General features: G+C 41.7%; 2 protein-coding genes across 3 annotated transcripts in view; one reads left to right on the forward strand and one right to left on the reverse strand.

Annotated features, from left to right (window-relative positions):
- The window catches only part of LOC117412267 (semaphorin-3G), a 41,459-nt gene extending 32,321 nt beyond the window's left edge, over positions 1 to 9,138 (reverse strand). Inside the window, exon 1 of the mRNA XM_058988322.1 lies at positions 8,831 to 9,138. Coding sequence (XP_058844305.1) covers positions 8,831 to 8,963 — 133 coding nt within the window. The 5' untranslated portion in view covers positions 8,964 to 9,138. The remainder of the gene's footprint in view (positions 1 to 8,830) is intronic.
- Positions 1 to 15,699, forward strand: part of LOC117970206 (aminomethyltransferase, mitochondrial-like) — an 85,487-nt gene that overhangs the window by 36,874 nt on the left and 32,914 nt on the right. The window contains exon 1 of one of the 2 annotated variants that reach the window (XM_058988326.1): positions 8,850 to 8,932. The exons of the other annotated variant lie outside the window; for it this stretch is intronic. The gene's annotated coding sequence lies outside the window, so the exon portion shown is untranslated. Of the gene's footprint in view, positions 1 to 8,849; positions 8,933 to 15,699 lie in introns of those variants that run through there. 2 annotated transcript variants of the gene reach the window in all.

The raw sequence follows: 15,699 nt of genomic DNA on the forward strand, positions 1-15,699 counted from the left end.
TATTGTTTCAGCAAGACTCTGATACCGGCAGCCACTGCAGAGGCAGTGAGAGCTGCCTGGTACTCCCGTCTGGGGAAATAAAGAGGTATTAGGACAGGCGACAGGGTGAACTACCGGCTCTCCACACCACTGGAGACCCGTGTGACAAAGAGATTCAGGGGTTCAGCGCATTCATTTTGAGTATACCACTGAGGAGTGCACTCAGACTGAGGTTTAAGCTTTTAAGCTGAGGGAACACAAAGCCACTTTTTCAGGAACTGAGACTTGAAACCTGGTTCCAGGAGACCGGGAGATCTAGTTTGAGGCAACTTTGCTGTATCAAACTCCAAGTTGCCACTGGGGTGCTGTGCAGTGGCCTGAAACCTAGTCTCGTGAAACCAAGTTCCAAGCTACAAAGTGGCTTTGTGTTCCCTCTGCTTTACCTCCTGGTTCTGCTAAAATGTGTCTCTCTTGCTTTCTTCTTCCAAGTATTGTACCCTGTCCACCATCTGTAACTACTGTAAGTCAAACAAAAGTCTCGCATTTCTCCAGAAACTCAAAGCAGTGGTAACTGTTGGGATCTGCTGGGTTTAGTAGATGCTGTGTATCCTAGTATGTGATGTTTTATAAATCTAATACTGTACATGCACTATCCCCGCCACCTTGTAATATACTTAACTACACTTTTAATATGTTATTCTATGGTATACTGCAGAAAACTTTTATAATGGCACAACCTCTTCCATTTACATATACTACAAAGCACTCTATAAAATATGACCCGATAAACTTACCACCATACAGTACTTGACTATAGAAATTGCCAGGGAAACGACATTACGTACTGTGTGCATTACCAGAGGAGGGTACTGACAGTAGAGGTTTAAACTCTGGGGATTTTAGCTCTTGAAATAAAAAGTTCTGCTTCACCAAGCCCTGTTGATATTCTCCCAACAATAACCAGACTTTTGTTTCGCAGTGCGTATCAAAGCCTCCGCCCTTCAAGGAAACAGCGCATTTGTTTTTGGTGTTTCAGCTTTGGGAACGGGACACGACTGATTTATTTATTTAATTAATTATCAAGAAACTTGGGATATCCAGGTTCTCCTTCAGAGCGAAACTAGTTAACGAGAGGTCCGTGGGAGCTGGAGGGAGTGCTGTCAGCGCTGTTTGTGTCTCTCCTGCCATGCTTGGCCTCCGGGATCACCTCCCATCGCTCAGCCAATTTCACTACCCACCCCGCAGTGGCCAGTCTCACTAAGTGTGGAAAGCCAGGCTGACTAATGAAGCCAATTAGCCCCTTCAGCTCTACTGCGCCCGACTGCTTCCCCTCCCGTGGTACGAGGTCAGGGCCTTGTTTATGAGCCGCGAATGCCAGCCAGAGTTCAGAGGACCTGCCACTCTCAAACTTTTATAGGTCAGTAAAACAGAGCAGGCCAGGAGCTTATTTATAGTGGAGCTGGATTCTGGAGCAAGCGCATAACTCTATGGGGGAAAAAAGGTGAAAAGGTTTGGCTTGATCTTATTTATTATGTTATTATTGATCATTCCACCTATAACTTAAAACAATTCAAATGGAGTTAAAAAAGGGGGACACCTTGGAGTACTCGACCAATGTTTCCACATGTCTCTTTAAAATGAAAATGAAACAGCTGTCAAAATGTTTGACTCTAAACAAAGAAGTTTCTTAAATGTAATTGTAAAATTACATTTAAATATGTTAGTGAATTTGATACAACTGGGTATGATTCACATTGGGTGCAAAACACAATATTAACCCGTAATTGCAAATGTAACCTTCTGGTGATATCGCTAACATGGAATCTACCCCAGTGTGTGTCAGGCAGTTCTAGATCACTCTGTATAGAAGATTCATGACTTTAAAGCCCTTTTTATTGTGGCTTCATTCATGAAACGCAAACTTAATATGATAAAAAAAGAAGTATGGTACTAAAGAAACTAGGAAGAAAAGAAGAAAAAAAAAAAGCATTTTGACGAGAAGCCTTTATCAGTGTTCAATAAAATGGTCAACAACAGTCTAAAGCACTTTGATGAATATCAAACTGTAAATGATGAGTTTTGAAGCTTTGGGAATAGAACCCGCTGTGAACAGCCTTCAGAAATGAGCTCTGGACACTGCAGTGCCAGCGCTCTTATCAGGGGATTGCTGTGACTACAAGGGGTAGCAGTCTGACAGTAAACAGGGGGTACACTCATTGTTTCTCTAGTCTTCTTTGTTTTTTTTTACCTCCCCTACTTCATGATCTCATTCCAAAGGGAGAAATAGCGCACAAGAAATTACAACATGCAATCGCAGTGCACGATTCCAGAGTACCATTAGCCATTCATTATCAAGGAGTTCTGATTCTTCCAGCCAAGATATGCAAAAGCACACAGCCCCGTTTTTTTTTTCTGGTTTTTAACATGTTAAAGCAAACAAGTTATATTTTTATATATAAATATATATTGGTAGCGCTGTAGATTACATGTATAGCATTGTAGTAACTTGGTAATTACATGTAACTACTGTGTAATTACATGGAAATAGCCTTGTGAAACGCATCTTGTTCCCTGATGTAGTTGCATGGTACTATATTAGTAACCCAATCCATTATACTGCTGCAGGTCATCTGGATAATTAGATCCAGCCTATCACTGTATCTATTCCCTTTGAAGAGAAGCACAGCCCTTAACGACACACTTATTCCACCCGTGCTTCCTATGTAAGAGCAGCAAGCCCCGTTATTAGCATTATTATGTATGCATACGTAATGTAAAACACTACCAAAATATCTTAAGCCCAATCCAGACCAATCATTTAAATAAAACATTACAGTCATATTCCCAACCAAAGCCGCTGAACACAGTCAGACACGATTCCAAAGCGATTCCACCAGCCTTTTATTAAGCCCTCTTTTATGTGGGATGTTGAAAGGAGACAAACACCAGTTCATTTTACAAAACTATAACCAAAGATCTGAGAAATGCAACTCCAGCTCTCCTGTTTCCACACACACTACTCTTCATTTACTCCAAGTTTGTTGGTTGCTCAGTTTTGGTTCACACTAAAGTGGAATTTAATAACACGGATGTGGGAGCTTTTATAAAGCTTTTTGTTTGTTTTCCTTTGCTTTTTTTTTCTTTGCTTGTTGATAATACTCCCCAACCAGGGAAGAAATGCAATTCCACGTTCAAGGAAGCAATTTCTAAAACATGCAATAGTGAAGGTCGACAGCACTGTTTCAGACCCGGGATATCACGACTAGACCACTCTGCCTATCAGAGTTCAGCTGTAACCAATAGAAGACCCTCAGCTCTAATCCATGAAACACACTGCCTCCCGGCTCTAACACACCCTTCCATAATTAAAAACCTTGTACTGGTCAAGTAAATATCCTCTTCCCCAGTAACACAGCTGGTTTTCTCATCTTTTATGACCCTCCTCCTCTTCACAGATTTTTAATTGCTCTCCAGAGCATCTGTTGCATGCATTTTTTCGGTGTTGTCTAAATTAACCTTGGTGAACACGGGGGCCATAACTAAAACACTGTGACAGGAAGGCAATCTGGGCTAATGGTAACCCACGGCTTTAAGAAAGCAGCTCTTATTTTAATAACTAGATCACGTCCTCCTCCCAGCCCTGTCTCCCTTGCCGTGCTTTGTCAGCAACTTGAAACTGTAACAAATCAATTCTTCTGCTGTAACCTCATTGAAAGGATTACACATAACGAGTTCCACATTGCTTCACATGGTAAGGGTGGTCTTAATTTTAACAATGAATACACGGTGGGCTGTAGTCTTCAGCCCTGTCTAACCCTCCCCTTACACAGGTAGTACATCCATCCCGGTAGGCAGGCAGGCAGGCAGAGGGTTTCATAGAAATAATGGAATAATGGACAGAAGCATCAAGACAGACAGACAGAGGGCTGCTTCCTGCATCACTTACAAGCACTACTGTACATCTACCCTCTTCCCTGTACACAAAAAGACAAGACAGGCAGACAGAGATCTGTTGCCTTACTTATTTAAAAAAACGAGAGAGCTACTCTATACATTCCATCAAATGTTCTGCATGAGGAAATGGGTGCTACCAGTCTACAAAAATGGTATGCTTCAAGAATGCAAAATGTTATTACTCACTTGTTAATATAGACAGACTGGAACACCCATACTATGAACTGACTCCATTACAATAGAGTATGTAACCAGTAACCCCACCCTGAGTCTCAAGCGTCTCTCACTGCATTCTGTCTCCTCTGTATTTGGACAGGGAGCTGGGCTCGGCACTGCCCAAACACAAAGCTGTTTTCTGAGATAACAAGTCCTGTCAGTGGTAGGCAGGCCTGCATTAGCTGGCAGCCTAAGAAGCTGTTAGTTTTTCATCTCAAAAACACACGGCAGCCCTGAAATAACAGGGAAAATACACAGGAGAAGCTGAGCAATGAGGGGCTGTACCAGCCTCGGAGTTCTGAACACTAGACACTCATTAGCAATGTGGCCTAGTCACTAATCCTCAGGGACTGGCGGACAGAGCTGGTGGACTGGGAGGCAGTGTGGCCTAGTGGTTTGAAATAAGTGACTCTCAGGCAGCGTGGTCCAGACTATGGACATGAGGACTGGGACAGACAGTGTGATTTTAAGTTTAATTGCAGTTGTTTTACATAACCTCACCTTATGTTTAAACAAACTGGATGTCAAAAGAACCGTATGTGCTGTATATCCCGCAGATTCATTATTTTTCCCTATTTATTTAAGATCTAAAGCTTGCCAGGATAAACTCCTGAGCTGTAACAACTTGTATCCCACGCGCTGTATGCAACTTGTCTCGGCATTACTTTTGTGCTGTAAAATGAACATGTTGTCCTTGAATGACTGACCTTTCTGACACAGCATGACAGCATGAAAGACATACTGTAATGTAAAATATACGTACCGGCAGCAAACTGTTTATACAGCACTGAACGCAGTGGAGACATTTACAAGGAAATGTCAATAGAGTATGAACTTTAAAAAGGTTTTTAGTTTCTTGTAGCATTGCTTTATTTGTCATGAACACAGGTATGGTTTAAAAGCAGACTGGAAGATAGTTTTGTAAGACATGCTCTTCAGTGCCTGTTGTGACTGCGTGTTTGTGATGTGGATTACCCTTTTGGCCACAACTGTAGATTCAAACCAGTGCAAGCATCCTGTGCAAGGCATTTCCTCTCGAAAAACAGGTGACTATATCAGGTAACTAAACACACTACACTGAGACTCAGCCAGTCCCATCTGTTAATCCGTCTGAAGGTCTGGAAGATTAGTAGCTTTGTGTTAGCGTGGTTTGGGGCCAGGCTTTAAACCTCATTGGATTACTTGCTATGCGTCTCTTTTAATTAAATTTACAGAGAACCAGCTGCAGCACCCCTGCTGGAAACCGGTGGAACTGCAATAGTCGCTGCATGTAATGTAAACCGGCGGATGTCCTGATCCTAAACCTCCTGTACTAGAACTTTGGAGGGCAGTATTGCCAGGTGTTTAGGAAGTAGAGTATGGGGATGGGACCTCCCACGAGTTTCAGTTAATGCATGTCATTTAAATGTATCTGTTAGGACACTGAATCCACAGAGGGGGTGGCATTGAAATCCATGAGGAACGACTCAGCCTGGAGTAGAGAGAGCGAGAGAGAGATGATGTTTATAATTTAGAAGCTGAGAAACATAAATAAGCTTGAAACTATTGCACCGTCTGCTGACCTCCCCTGGAGAAATCCCAAAGCCCTGATTAAGACAACAGAAAATGCAGGCATTAGTTTGGGTGTCAGTGAAATATCTTGCACACTTTGGATGAAGAATGAAGAACTGCGTGCAGGGCGAGAGCAGCATACGAGTGAATCTGGTGCCTGTAAAAGGTGAAAGACTAGCGGCATTGGAGACTGAAATCATCAGTCCGTTTGTTTTTACAAATAGCATTTTAAAGCACTGGGCTGATTTATAGTGCCTGTGAAAGATCAGGGCAGGACAGTATGTTATTATTTTCAAAGGACAGGGTGTGTTGTTACCAGTGCTTCTGGTTAAACTCATTGATCTATTTTGAAATTAAATTCAGTGCAAGTCCCTCTGACCCTGGGTAAAAAAACAGACTGACAAACCGCTACCTGTAAAACCACTCACTCCTCAAGTGGGACTAGCAAACGTCCCTGAGAAACCTTACCTGTAAAACCACTTGCTCCTCAAGAGGGACTAGCAAACGTTCCTCAGAAACCCTACCTGTAAAACCACTCACTCCTCAAGTGGGACTAGCAAACTTCCCTTCCTGATTTACACAGTGGAATTTGGAGTGTGCAGTAATCAGCAGGGGGTGAGGGGTTTCAGGAAACACTCCAAAGCCCAGTGAAGGACTGGCGGGACTGGGTTGTCTGCTGCACCAACGCGGCCTCAAACTTTTTACTGCATGCTTTTTTTAAATACCCATAATGTCTTCAGGAGCCATTTCCCACTTCCAATGAAAAACAAGGGGATCTCCCAGATGCACCATCCATTTCGATTTGACGCATCGTAAAAAATAAATAAAAATTAATAATGACAAGGTGTCGTCATTTTTAACGAGGGCAAATTAGATCAGAATTAGGGATGTTTTTAACTATATCCTGCTATGTGACTCGTTACACTACAGCGTACAAGAAAAAGTACTGCAGTACACTTTTAAATACATTGCAGTATCTATACAATTTCATTTTTTCAACGGAGTAACTTTTCTGTGCAGTACATTGCAGTAGGACTGCCCTTGTACAGTATTAAAGGTATAGGCAGTTCCACAGTAAAGTTTTTGTGTCCCAATTACAGCACTATTTCTATAGCAGAACATACTTGGAAGGAATACAAAAAATATCTAACTAATCTTATTTATTTTAAACAGCGAGGATCATTTTTACCTGCAGAAATGTTCGCTCCCTGAGATATTCGCCTTGGAGTAGTTCATTTCAAAGTGGAGTGCAATGTGTGAAATATCCAGCAGGTGGCGTTGGTGTTTATACGTGTAATTGGTGTCCAGTTAGTCATTAGGTTACGTAAGAATGCAGCCACTAGGTGTCTCATAGGTGCTGACTACGGGTCGGAGCCCCATAAATTAGAAAGGCAGAAAGTGCAGTAGGTGTGCAAGCGATGGAATAATGTGATTATAAACACCCACTGCACAACGCTACCCACATCACTGGACATTGAATTATAAAACAAGCATCCAAATGAATTCGGAAAATCGAATTGTTACAGTAAACCTGATCAAATAATATTCCCTGCACATTTATTTATTATAACACAGAAAAACATAGTAAATAATCAAGACATTTGGAACTAGACTCCTTAGCATTTAACCTCAGTATCAGGTCTCATGTGTCCTGTCATTATGTAACGTGTTACTGACATGGTAGTTATAGATCCCGTACAATCACTTTTTTGAAAAAAAAGCATAAAACAACTTAAGCATTATAAAGTACAGCTTAGAATGAAACATAACACGGTACAGTTACACGTGTGTGTCAAGATTACTGTAATCGGTTAGAATTGCCAAAGCGTAGCGCTGTCTGTGATGCATCGCTAAGCACGCAGCAAGACCCGGTCCTTCAGCAACTGCTGCATGCTATTGCCACGGGGTAACAGACACCTCCGTGTATCGTGTTACCCGCATGCATGCACGGCAGAGTCCCTGCTAGTTTGCGGGGTGCTGCGAGAGTGATGACTGCCACTGTCCGACCTGTCCACAGCTTCAATCACGGTTCTGCCCTTGCCGTCTGCATATACAATAGCACCCTGTGTCTCCGTCACTGTCGCAATGAAACCTGTGCTATTGATAACGTTCTGGCACAGCACCATTTGAATTCGTATAATAATAATAATAATAATAATAATAATAATAAATAATAATGTATTTCAACAGCCAGATCACAATAGTATGTTGTTCCTTTAACCCTGCTGTAACTTATTTGTAAATATAATAGCGATCTAGACGAGATGCAGACGCTATGAATAGTTTAGCAGCCTGAAAAAGCTCCTGATTTAAAGCAAGCTTGAACAAGAGTAAGCTGTTGTAAGCGGATGGTAGACAGAGGCGTTGCGGTTGTCCTGCGGCGCTGGTTTGTTTAATTGGTACTGTCTCTAGCAACGCTGTATTTTCATTCCTAAAGCGACGGAAGCAATGCGCACTGTATTGGCGAGCCAGGGCACTTTTAGCCGGTACGATTGCATTTTTTTTTTTTTTAATAAGGCAATAATTCTGTTTTATTAATCTTATTTATATTCTGTACCGCTGTATCATATATGTATTTGCTGCCTGTGCTGTTTGCAAATATGACCATCAATCCAATTAAAAAAAAAATAAAAAAAATGATATAAATATGTGTTTTATCTTCATCTGCTTTTACTTTGCATCGATATAGAATATTGATTGTTTTCACTATGCTGAATTAGACTGCGTTGCTATAGCATCGGGTTCTGGTCATGAATAGGCTACAGAAAGTTTATTGATAATGAACACACAATGCAACAGTAAAAAGGCGTGTTGAGAAATATAGACATATTGTACATTGCGTAACACTCTTCAAAATATATTTTCATTGATCGGTTTGGGAGAACAAATTATACATAAGGGACTAATCATCATCTATAGATATAATTGTTTAAAGCATGATATATAGAAATAATTGTTTAAACATTATTGTCTTGTATACAGGCTATTTTTCACATCGTTGTACAAAACAAATCCAACAGCTATGGAGAAGTGCAAACAATATTAAACATAATGAATATAAAACAAATAAATAATAATAATAATAATAATAATAATAATAATAATAATAATAATAATAATAATAATGTACCTTTGTAGGAGAGACGTAGCCGTGGCACGTTTACCTTGGACGAGTCTGTCTTTAAAACGTGAAGCATCACCAAAACTGCCACAGCGAGAGTTCGGGAGGCAGGTAAGTCCTTCATATTTCTTCCAAAGTACATGCTATTTAAAAATATATATATCCTTGCACTTCTCAGTCAATGTAAGCTTATGTGACAAAATAGTGATATCTTAATTCACAAAGTTCCCAGGATACACATACAGAGAACGTGCGTTTCCGACAGTGGCTCCGGTGACGGAGCGCATTGACTGACCGGGTGTCCACTCGTGAGTCAATCTGCTGTGAGGTCTGCGTGGCTGCTTAGTTTTAGCCAGACTGAGTGACTGACACACCCCGCTTCCCTCTCGCTCGGACTGAGGAAGCTGCCGGGCACGCCTCCAACCAAGCTTTGAAGCAAGGAATACTTTCTTGGGTACTTACAAAGGGATGCTGTGAAGTTCTCGTTTGAATCGTATTCCCCCCTCGAGAAAACCCAGTCCTTTCATTTATCTTCAATTTAAACCGTCTTATTTTCTGACCCTCTGACCCCCGTGAGCGCATTTCCAGAGTTCAGTTCCAGGCAAGAGCCTCAGTTAGAGTAGAGGTACGGAAAACGCACACATACGCGCTGTGGAACGCAATAATGAAACATTTGTTTTTAATTACTTATCCTAGCTGCCGAACATCTTGGTTTTATTTGATATTCAATTACAACAGCGACATAGTCAAATGAATGCTAAACAGATTTGCATGATAATAGACTATCCGTGCATTCACAGCAGCGCTGTTAGAATCGGAGCATTGAAGCTGGAACGGTGTAGGGTACCTACCACAATGCATTCCACCGTTGGATCAGCCATGGCAATGGATAATTAGATGTCTTGCATAACATTGTAAAATGCAGCTCCCATACATTGTTTCAAATACTGTGGGCACATTCGTTCTTTTATAATGCTGCCCACTTATTAGTGGGGCTTGCGAAGCAAGGGTCCCCACTTTAAATCTTCGACTATTATTATTATTATTATTATTATTATTATTATTATTATTATTATTATTATTATTATTATTATTATTATTATTCTTTGGCACGCTACTTCTCTTACACCGTTTAAGCTAGAAACGCCGTTCAAACTTTAAAACGTGTAGACCGGTCTGGAATAGTGTGCTTGTATACAACTTTTTGATATCTTTTATACTTTTTAAACTATTAAGCTTTTTGTCCTTTTTTTGTCCATCTTCATTCACTTTAATGGGACTTTTTTCAACATTTTAAAGCTCCCCGTTGTTTAAAAACTCCCAAACTTCCAACTTTCTATTTACTGTAAACGATGTAACTTTTGACACAAATCAGCTACTTTGACCACGTTCCCAACAAGTAAGACAAAAAGTTAGAGCATATGGAATCTTCCTCTACTTCTCTGCTATTCAAATCTGAAATCCAAACAGAAATAACTTTTACCAATCAAGAGGTACAGCTGTTTTAGTAACCGCACCAACTCAATTTTCTCTAACTTTCTATAAACAACTGAAATTTTGACCACTTTCCCAACAAGCTAGACAAAAAGTTAGAGGGTATGACATCTTCCTCTACTTCTCTGCTATTCAAATATGAAATCAAAACAGGAATGGCGTCTACCAATCAAGAGGTACAGCTGTTTTAGTAACAGCATCAACTTCTTTCAGTAGGCTACTTCCCACCGTTGAATTAACTGTCATAGAACTTTGAGAAATTTCAAATTCTAGCACATTCTAAGCATGAGACAATTAGTAAACAATGTGACTTTTGACACAAATCAGCTACTTTTGACCACTTTCCCAGTAAAGCGAGCCCCACAACTTTACTTGTAAAGTTACCATCTAGTTTATTTTATTTTCTTGTATAATGTGCAGTAGGCTTTTTGGTGTATGACTCTTCTAGTAAAATTATGAATCTTAAAACCTATGAACTTCTGATGTAAATTGTTATTTCCCATGTAATTTAACCTACTGTTACGTTGTGCAGCTAAACTATCAGAACAAGACTACCCTGCACCACAGGGTGTGATAAACGTCCAGGAAAAGTTTCATGTACAAGTGCATGATCATATCCGTTATTGCTGTCTCCAGTAAATGTCTCTTAGTGCAGCTGAGTGAAAAGTTTACAGAAAAAGGCTGTGTGGTCCAGTGGTTAAAGAAAAGGGCTTGTAACCAGGAGGTCCCCAGTTCAAATCCCACCTCAGCCACTGACTCGTTGTGTGACCCTGAGCAAGTCACTTAACCTCCTTGTGCTCCGTCTTTCGGGTGAGACGTATTTGTAAGTGACTCTGCAGCTGATGCATAGTTCACACACCCTAGTCTCTGTTGCCTTGGATAAAGGCGTCTGCTAAATAAATAAATAAATTGCTCTGAGTTTCATAGACCTTTGTGCTTGGACACCAACACACAAACAGTGACTGCATGACAAGAGGGAGGCGCACAGACATAAAGATTACAACACTGCCTGTTCTTGATAGCGCTCCCCTCCATTTACCTGCCTGTCATCGCTTTGCTTACCATTTTAAAATAAAAAAAAGAAATAAAATAACATCAACCGTCTGCAACACACGGTTGTTGGTATAAAACGTCAGCTCTGGTGCAACACGTGTCACCAAATAGCATCCGTCTAAAAACCAAACTGCACGCTGTAGTGGAGCAAACAGACTGGAGGGGCGGGCGGATGCAAGCAGGGTTCAAACAGACTGGAGGGGCGGGTACAAGCAGGGTTCAAACAGACTGGAGGGGCGGGTACAAGCAGGGTTCAAACAGACTGGAGGGGCGGGTGCAAGCAGGATTCAAACAGACTGGAGGGGCGGGTGCAAGCAGGATTCAAACAGACTGGAGGGGCGGGTGCAAGCAGGGTTCAAACAGACTGGAGGGGCGGGTACAAGCAGGGTTCAAACAGACTGGAGGGGCGGGTGCAAGCAGGATTCAAACAGACTGGAGGGGCGGGTGCAAGCAGGATTCAAACAGACTGGAGGGGCGGGTGCAAGCAGGGTTCAAACAGACTGGAGGGGCGGGTGCAAGCAGGGTTCAAACAGACTGGAGGGGCGGGTGCAAGCAGGATTCAAACAGACTGGAGGGGCGGACGGGTGCAAGCAGGGTTCAAACAGACTGGAGGGGCGGGTGCAAGCAGGATTCAATCCGACTGTGTGCAGCAATAACTGCTTGAGAGACTCGGGTCCTTTTCATTCAGACTCTTAGTGGCTGAGATTTACTGACGCCAGGGGATCACTCAGTACTGTACCTGCAGGTGGTTATCCCTCCCTCAGTGTGAGACACCTGCATCTCAGGACAATGAAAATATCGTTTTTACAGTCCAATACTTCTGATTAGATAAGACACTGGGAGTGTGCAGGAGTTCAGGGTTTTCTGCAGGAGCTGTTTTTGATAAAACTAGATCATAAAACTTCTGTGCTTCTTTTGTGTACCCCGCTAGCTCCAGGCATCAGTCTGACTAGCTCATGTTGCCTTACCCTTGTCCATTGCCCAATAGACACAAAGAATCAATAAACTCTCCTGTACTGTAGGTATAAGCTTACCATACATTAAATATGGGAGTGCCGTGTGATATATTGCAGCTATAACCAGGATGTGGAAATGGATTAAAAGGGGTCAGGATTGTTAAATAAGATAAACAGACGCTCTGCATTGATCTCATGTGAAATACGCTGACATGCGTTCGCCTATGGAGTAAAGCTGAGTGCAGTTAAGTAGTTCGGGCACAGCAAGGGGCATATGGGGGTCCACTGACTTGACCAAGGTCAGGCAGGGGAGGGGTGAGTGGTCAAGATGGGGTTTATTCTCTATAGAGTTTACATTTGTTTTACAGTAGTCGTGGGAGTGCCCGCAGATAACCAGTGTCCTTGTTTGCGTATAAGAGTTTGGATTAAAATATGCTGGGCAATATAACCAGCAAGAACTCTGTCTTGCACTGTTGTTGGAAATGTAGAAGCATCACTGGATGTAATCTAGTGAAATATTCATAGGAATTATACACCATCATACTTGTAATATGTAGTACATTTTTCAATAATACTGGACCTCAAATACCTCAAGTCTGATATTATAAGTCGGACACAAGAGTCACTAGCTACACTGGTTTATTTTTTTCTTTTTAGTTAAAAACTCACAGTTTTAACCCATTAAGTACCAAATTCATTTTTCTTTGTAAAAACCAGAGCACTAGCTGTGTAATTTATGTAATTTGATGCATTACATTTTGCGGTTAGCAAAATTAGAATAAGTTATCATAACAATATAGTTAAAGAGAACATTTTAATAATGGGTAGATGCCAGTTAAAATACTCAAAAAACAAAAACAAACTACAAAGTAGCCTGTCCTCAAATGAGGGCAATGGCACGTCATGGGTTAATAAGCTTGAGACGCTGGGTTCATCAGTTTTGTTTCTGGTCATTTAGAATCGCAGTAGATAAAGTAAATACTCTGTATTTGTTTTTGGTGCCTCAAAGGTCAATGGCATTTAAGCATTCAGAGGTCAATGGTAATGATGCTTTGGTACTGGATAACTCTGATTTGGTAGCACAAATTACTTCCAGATTTTCACCCATAGTAGCTTATTGTTTGGCACGCATCTACCAGCCAGACTGAAGACAGGTACCTCCAGGCTGTTTGATCCAGGCTGTCAGAACAGCTAATGATCCCGGCCTCTCTGCCCTTTCATTAGGTTCATTTTTAATTTAAATTACGACATAAGTGGGGCTGTGCCTCACAGACCACCACTACTGAATGATAGTAAGTTCCAAGTCAGTCATTTCAGTGAAAAAAAGGTAATTTGTAAGCAGGTTTCACAGTGGAAATTGCCTTTTGTCAGTAGAATTGTGAACTGACATGATTTATAAACAAACACAAAGTATCGCTTGTTACTGCTCACTGGTGGATGCAGAAAGCAGCGCTCTGCTCCGCTCTAATTAAGAGCAGACCGCTGTGTCTCAGTGCCCCCTGATTTCAGCTTGCCCAGTAGTCCTCACCTGGGGCTCTTTCAGCTCATTCCAGATGAGGACCTTCACCCAACCAGGTCCTTCAACCCTTTCAACCATATAATAGTTTCCATGCATGAAAAGGTTAAATACTTAACTGAATAAAAACCAAGGTTCAATAAAAACCATTCAATTTACAACAGTGCTCTGCAGGGCCCTATTCAATAATTAAGGGCATGGTTGGAACAAGCTCTTGGACTGGAATGGACTGAAGGAGACACAGAAAGTGGGGATCGCAGAGCCCAGCGCGAGAGCTGCAGAAACACGGTACTGTATTTGAAAAGTTTCCGGCTTAAACTAATGCTTGATGAGGATGTTAAAAGACTGAACTCCTGCTAGATGAATCTGGCTGATGTTTCTGTGCGCTGGGAGCTTTGGGGAGGAAGTGCACGTGATCCAGTTTCTATTACTGCTTCAGTTTGCTTACCAGTGTGTATCACAGCTGAACAGGGGGGCAGTGGGGAGCTTTTCTATACTAAGACAAATAATTGCCCTGAATTCCAAACAGGCAAGTTTTTGCAGGTGACTTGTGGAGGGTTCCGGAGCAGAGGTGTGTGTGTGTATGTCTGTGTGTGTCTGTGTGTCAGTGTGTGTGTCTGTGTGTGTGTGTGTGATGGGGATGGGGTAGGGGTCTCTGTGTATGTCAGTTTATGTGTGTGACGGGGAGGGATAGGAGTCTCTGTGTTTGTCAGTGTATGTGTGTGACAGGGAGGGGGTAGGGGTCTCTGTGTTTGTCAGTGTGTATGTGTGTGTGTGTGTGTGTGTGACAGGGAGGGGGTAGGGGTCTCTGTGTTTGTCAGTGTATGTGTGTGACAGGGAGGGGGTAGGGGTCTCTGTTTTTTGGATACTCAGTGGTCCAGTCCACGCTCCTCCCTTGTTGGACGGTGCTGTGAGAATTTGCTCAATTCAGAACCTCAGGGAGAAGAGGGCCTCCCCATTCTGGATAAGTTTATGTTTGAAAGAAGACCAAAAAAAGTGTGAGGAAGTGAAGAAACAAGATCTGTCTGTCTGTCTGGTTCACCACATTTGTATCTATCTATCTACATAAATGTTTTTGCACCCAAATTCAATTAACTATAAACTGCAAAAAAGGGTAAAAAGTGTTTTTTTTTCACGCTTAATATCAATGGTGTTGTAATGAGTTGGAATCTCAGCCCAACGAACTGAAGGGACGTGATCTGCAAACCTTACAGCTCAAAGATAAACGTCTTGACTTTCAAATTAAGAGCAGGCACTGTAGTCGAGAGGCGAGTACGGTCTTATGCTGATCTCACAATAAACACAATACGGCACAAAGATGAAGTCATGCGTTTCTGTGAATCCCTTCAGGGTTTCTGTACCACTTTTATGCCTTGAGAAGAGACCCAGACAAGTTTATGACTTGAGCATCTTCAAGCCATTCACGTCCTTCCATATCTCTCAAGGGACCCCAAGCCCCAATTCAGTTAACCTTTTAGCTGGAGGGGAATCCACAAGCTTGCATAACAGAGCTAATGTGGAGGAATAGAGCTAATTAGCAATTGCATCACATCAATGGAGTCTTAATCAAAATAAATGTTTTCCAAATTCCCTCCATTAATTGCAACCCTCCATCTAAAAAGCCAATTGATTCAGGCCCTTGATTTCCTTCTGCTATCCTGAAGCAGAAGGTTAAATGTCGGGAGGTACATCATTTGAATAAAATGATAGACTAGGTACCATATAAAACAGATGAACAGACCTACAGACAGACAGACAGATGGTTGAGACCATATGAGGAAATATCTTTCAACATTACTGCACAACAAGCGAATGCCATCAGCACCTGAATCTGTCTTTTAAAACTGCAGGGTTTCACA

This window comes from Acipenser ruthenus, chromosome 16, assembly GCF_902713425.1.
Source record: "Acipenser ruthenus chromosome 16, fAciRut3.2 maternal haplotype, whole genome shotgun sequence".
In the NCBI taxonomy this organism is placed as follows: domain Eukaryota; kingdom Metazoa; phylum Chordata; class Actinopteri; order Acipenseriformes; family Acipenseridae; genus Acipenser; species Acipenser ruthenus.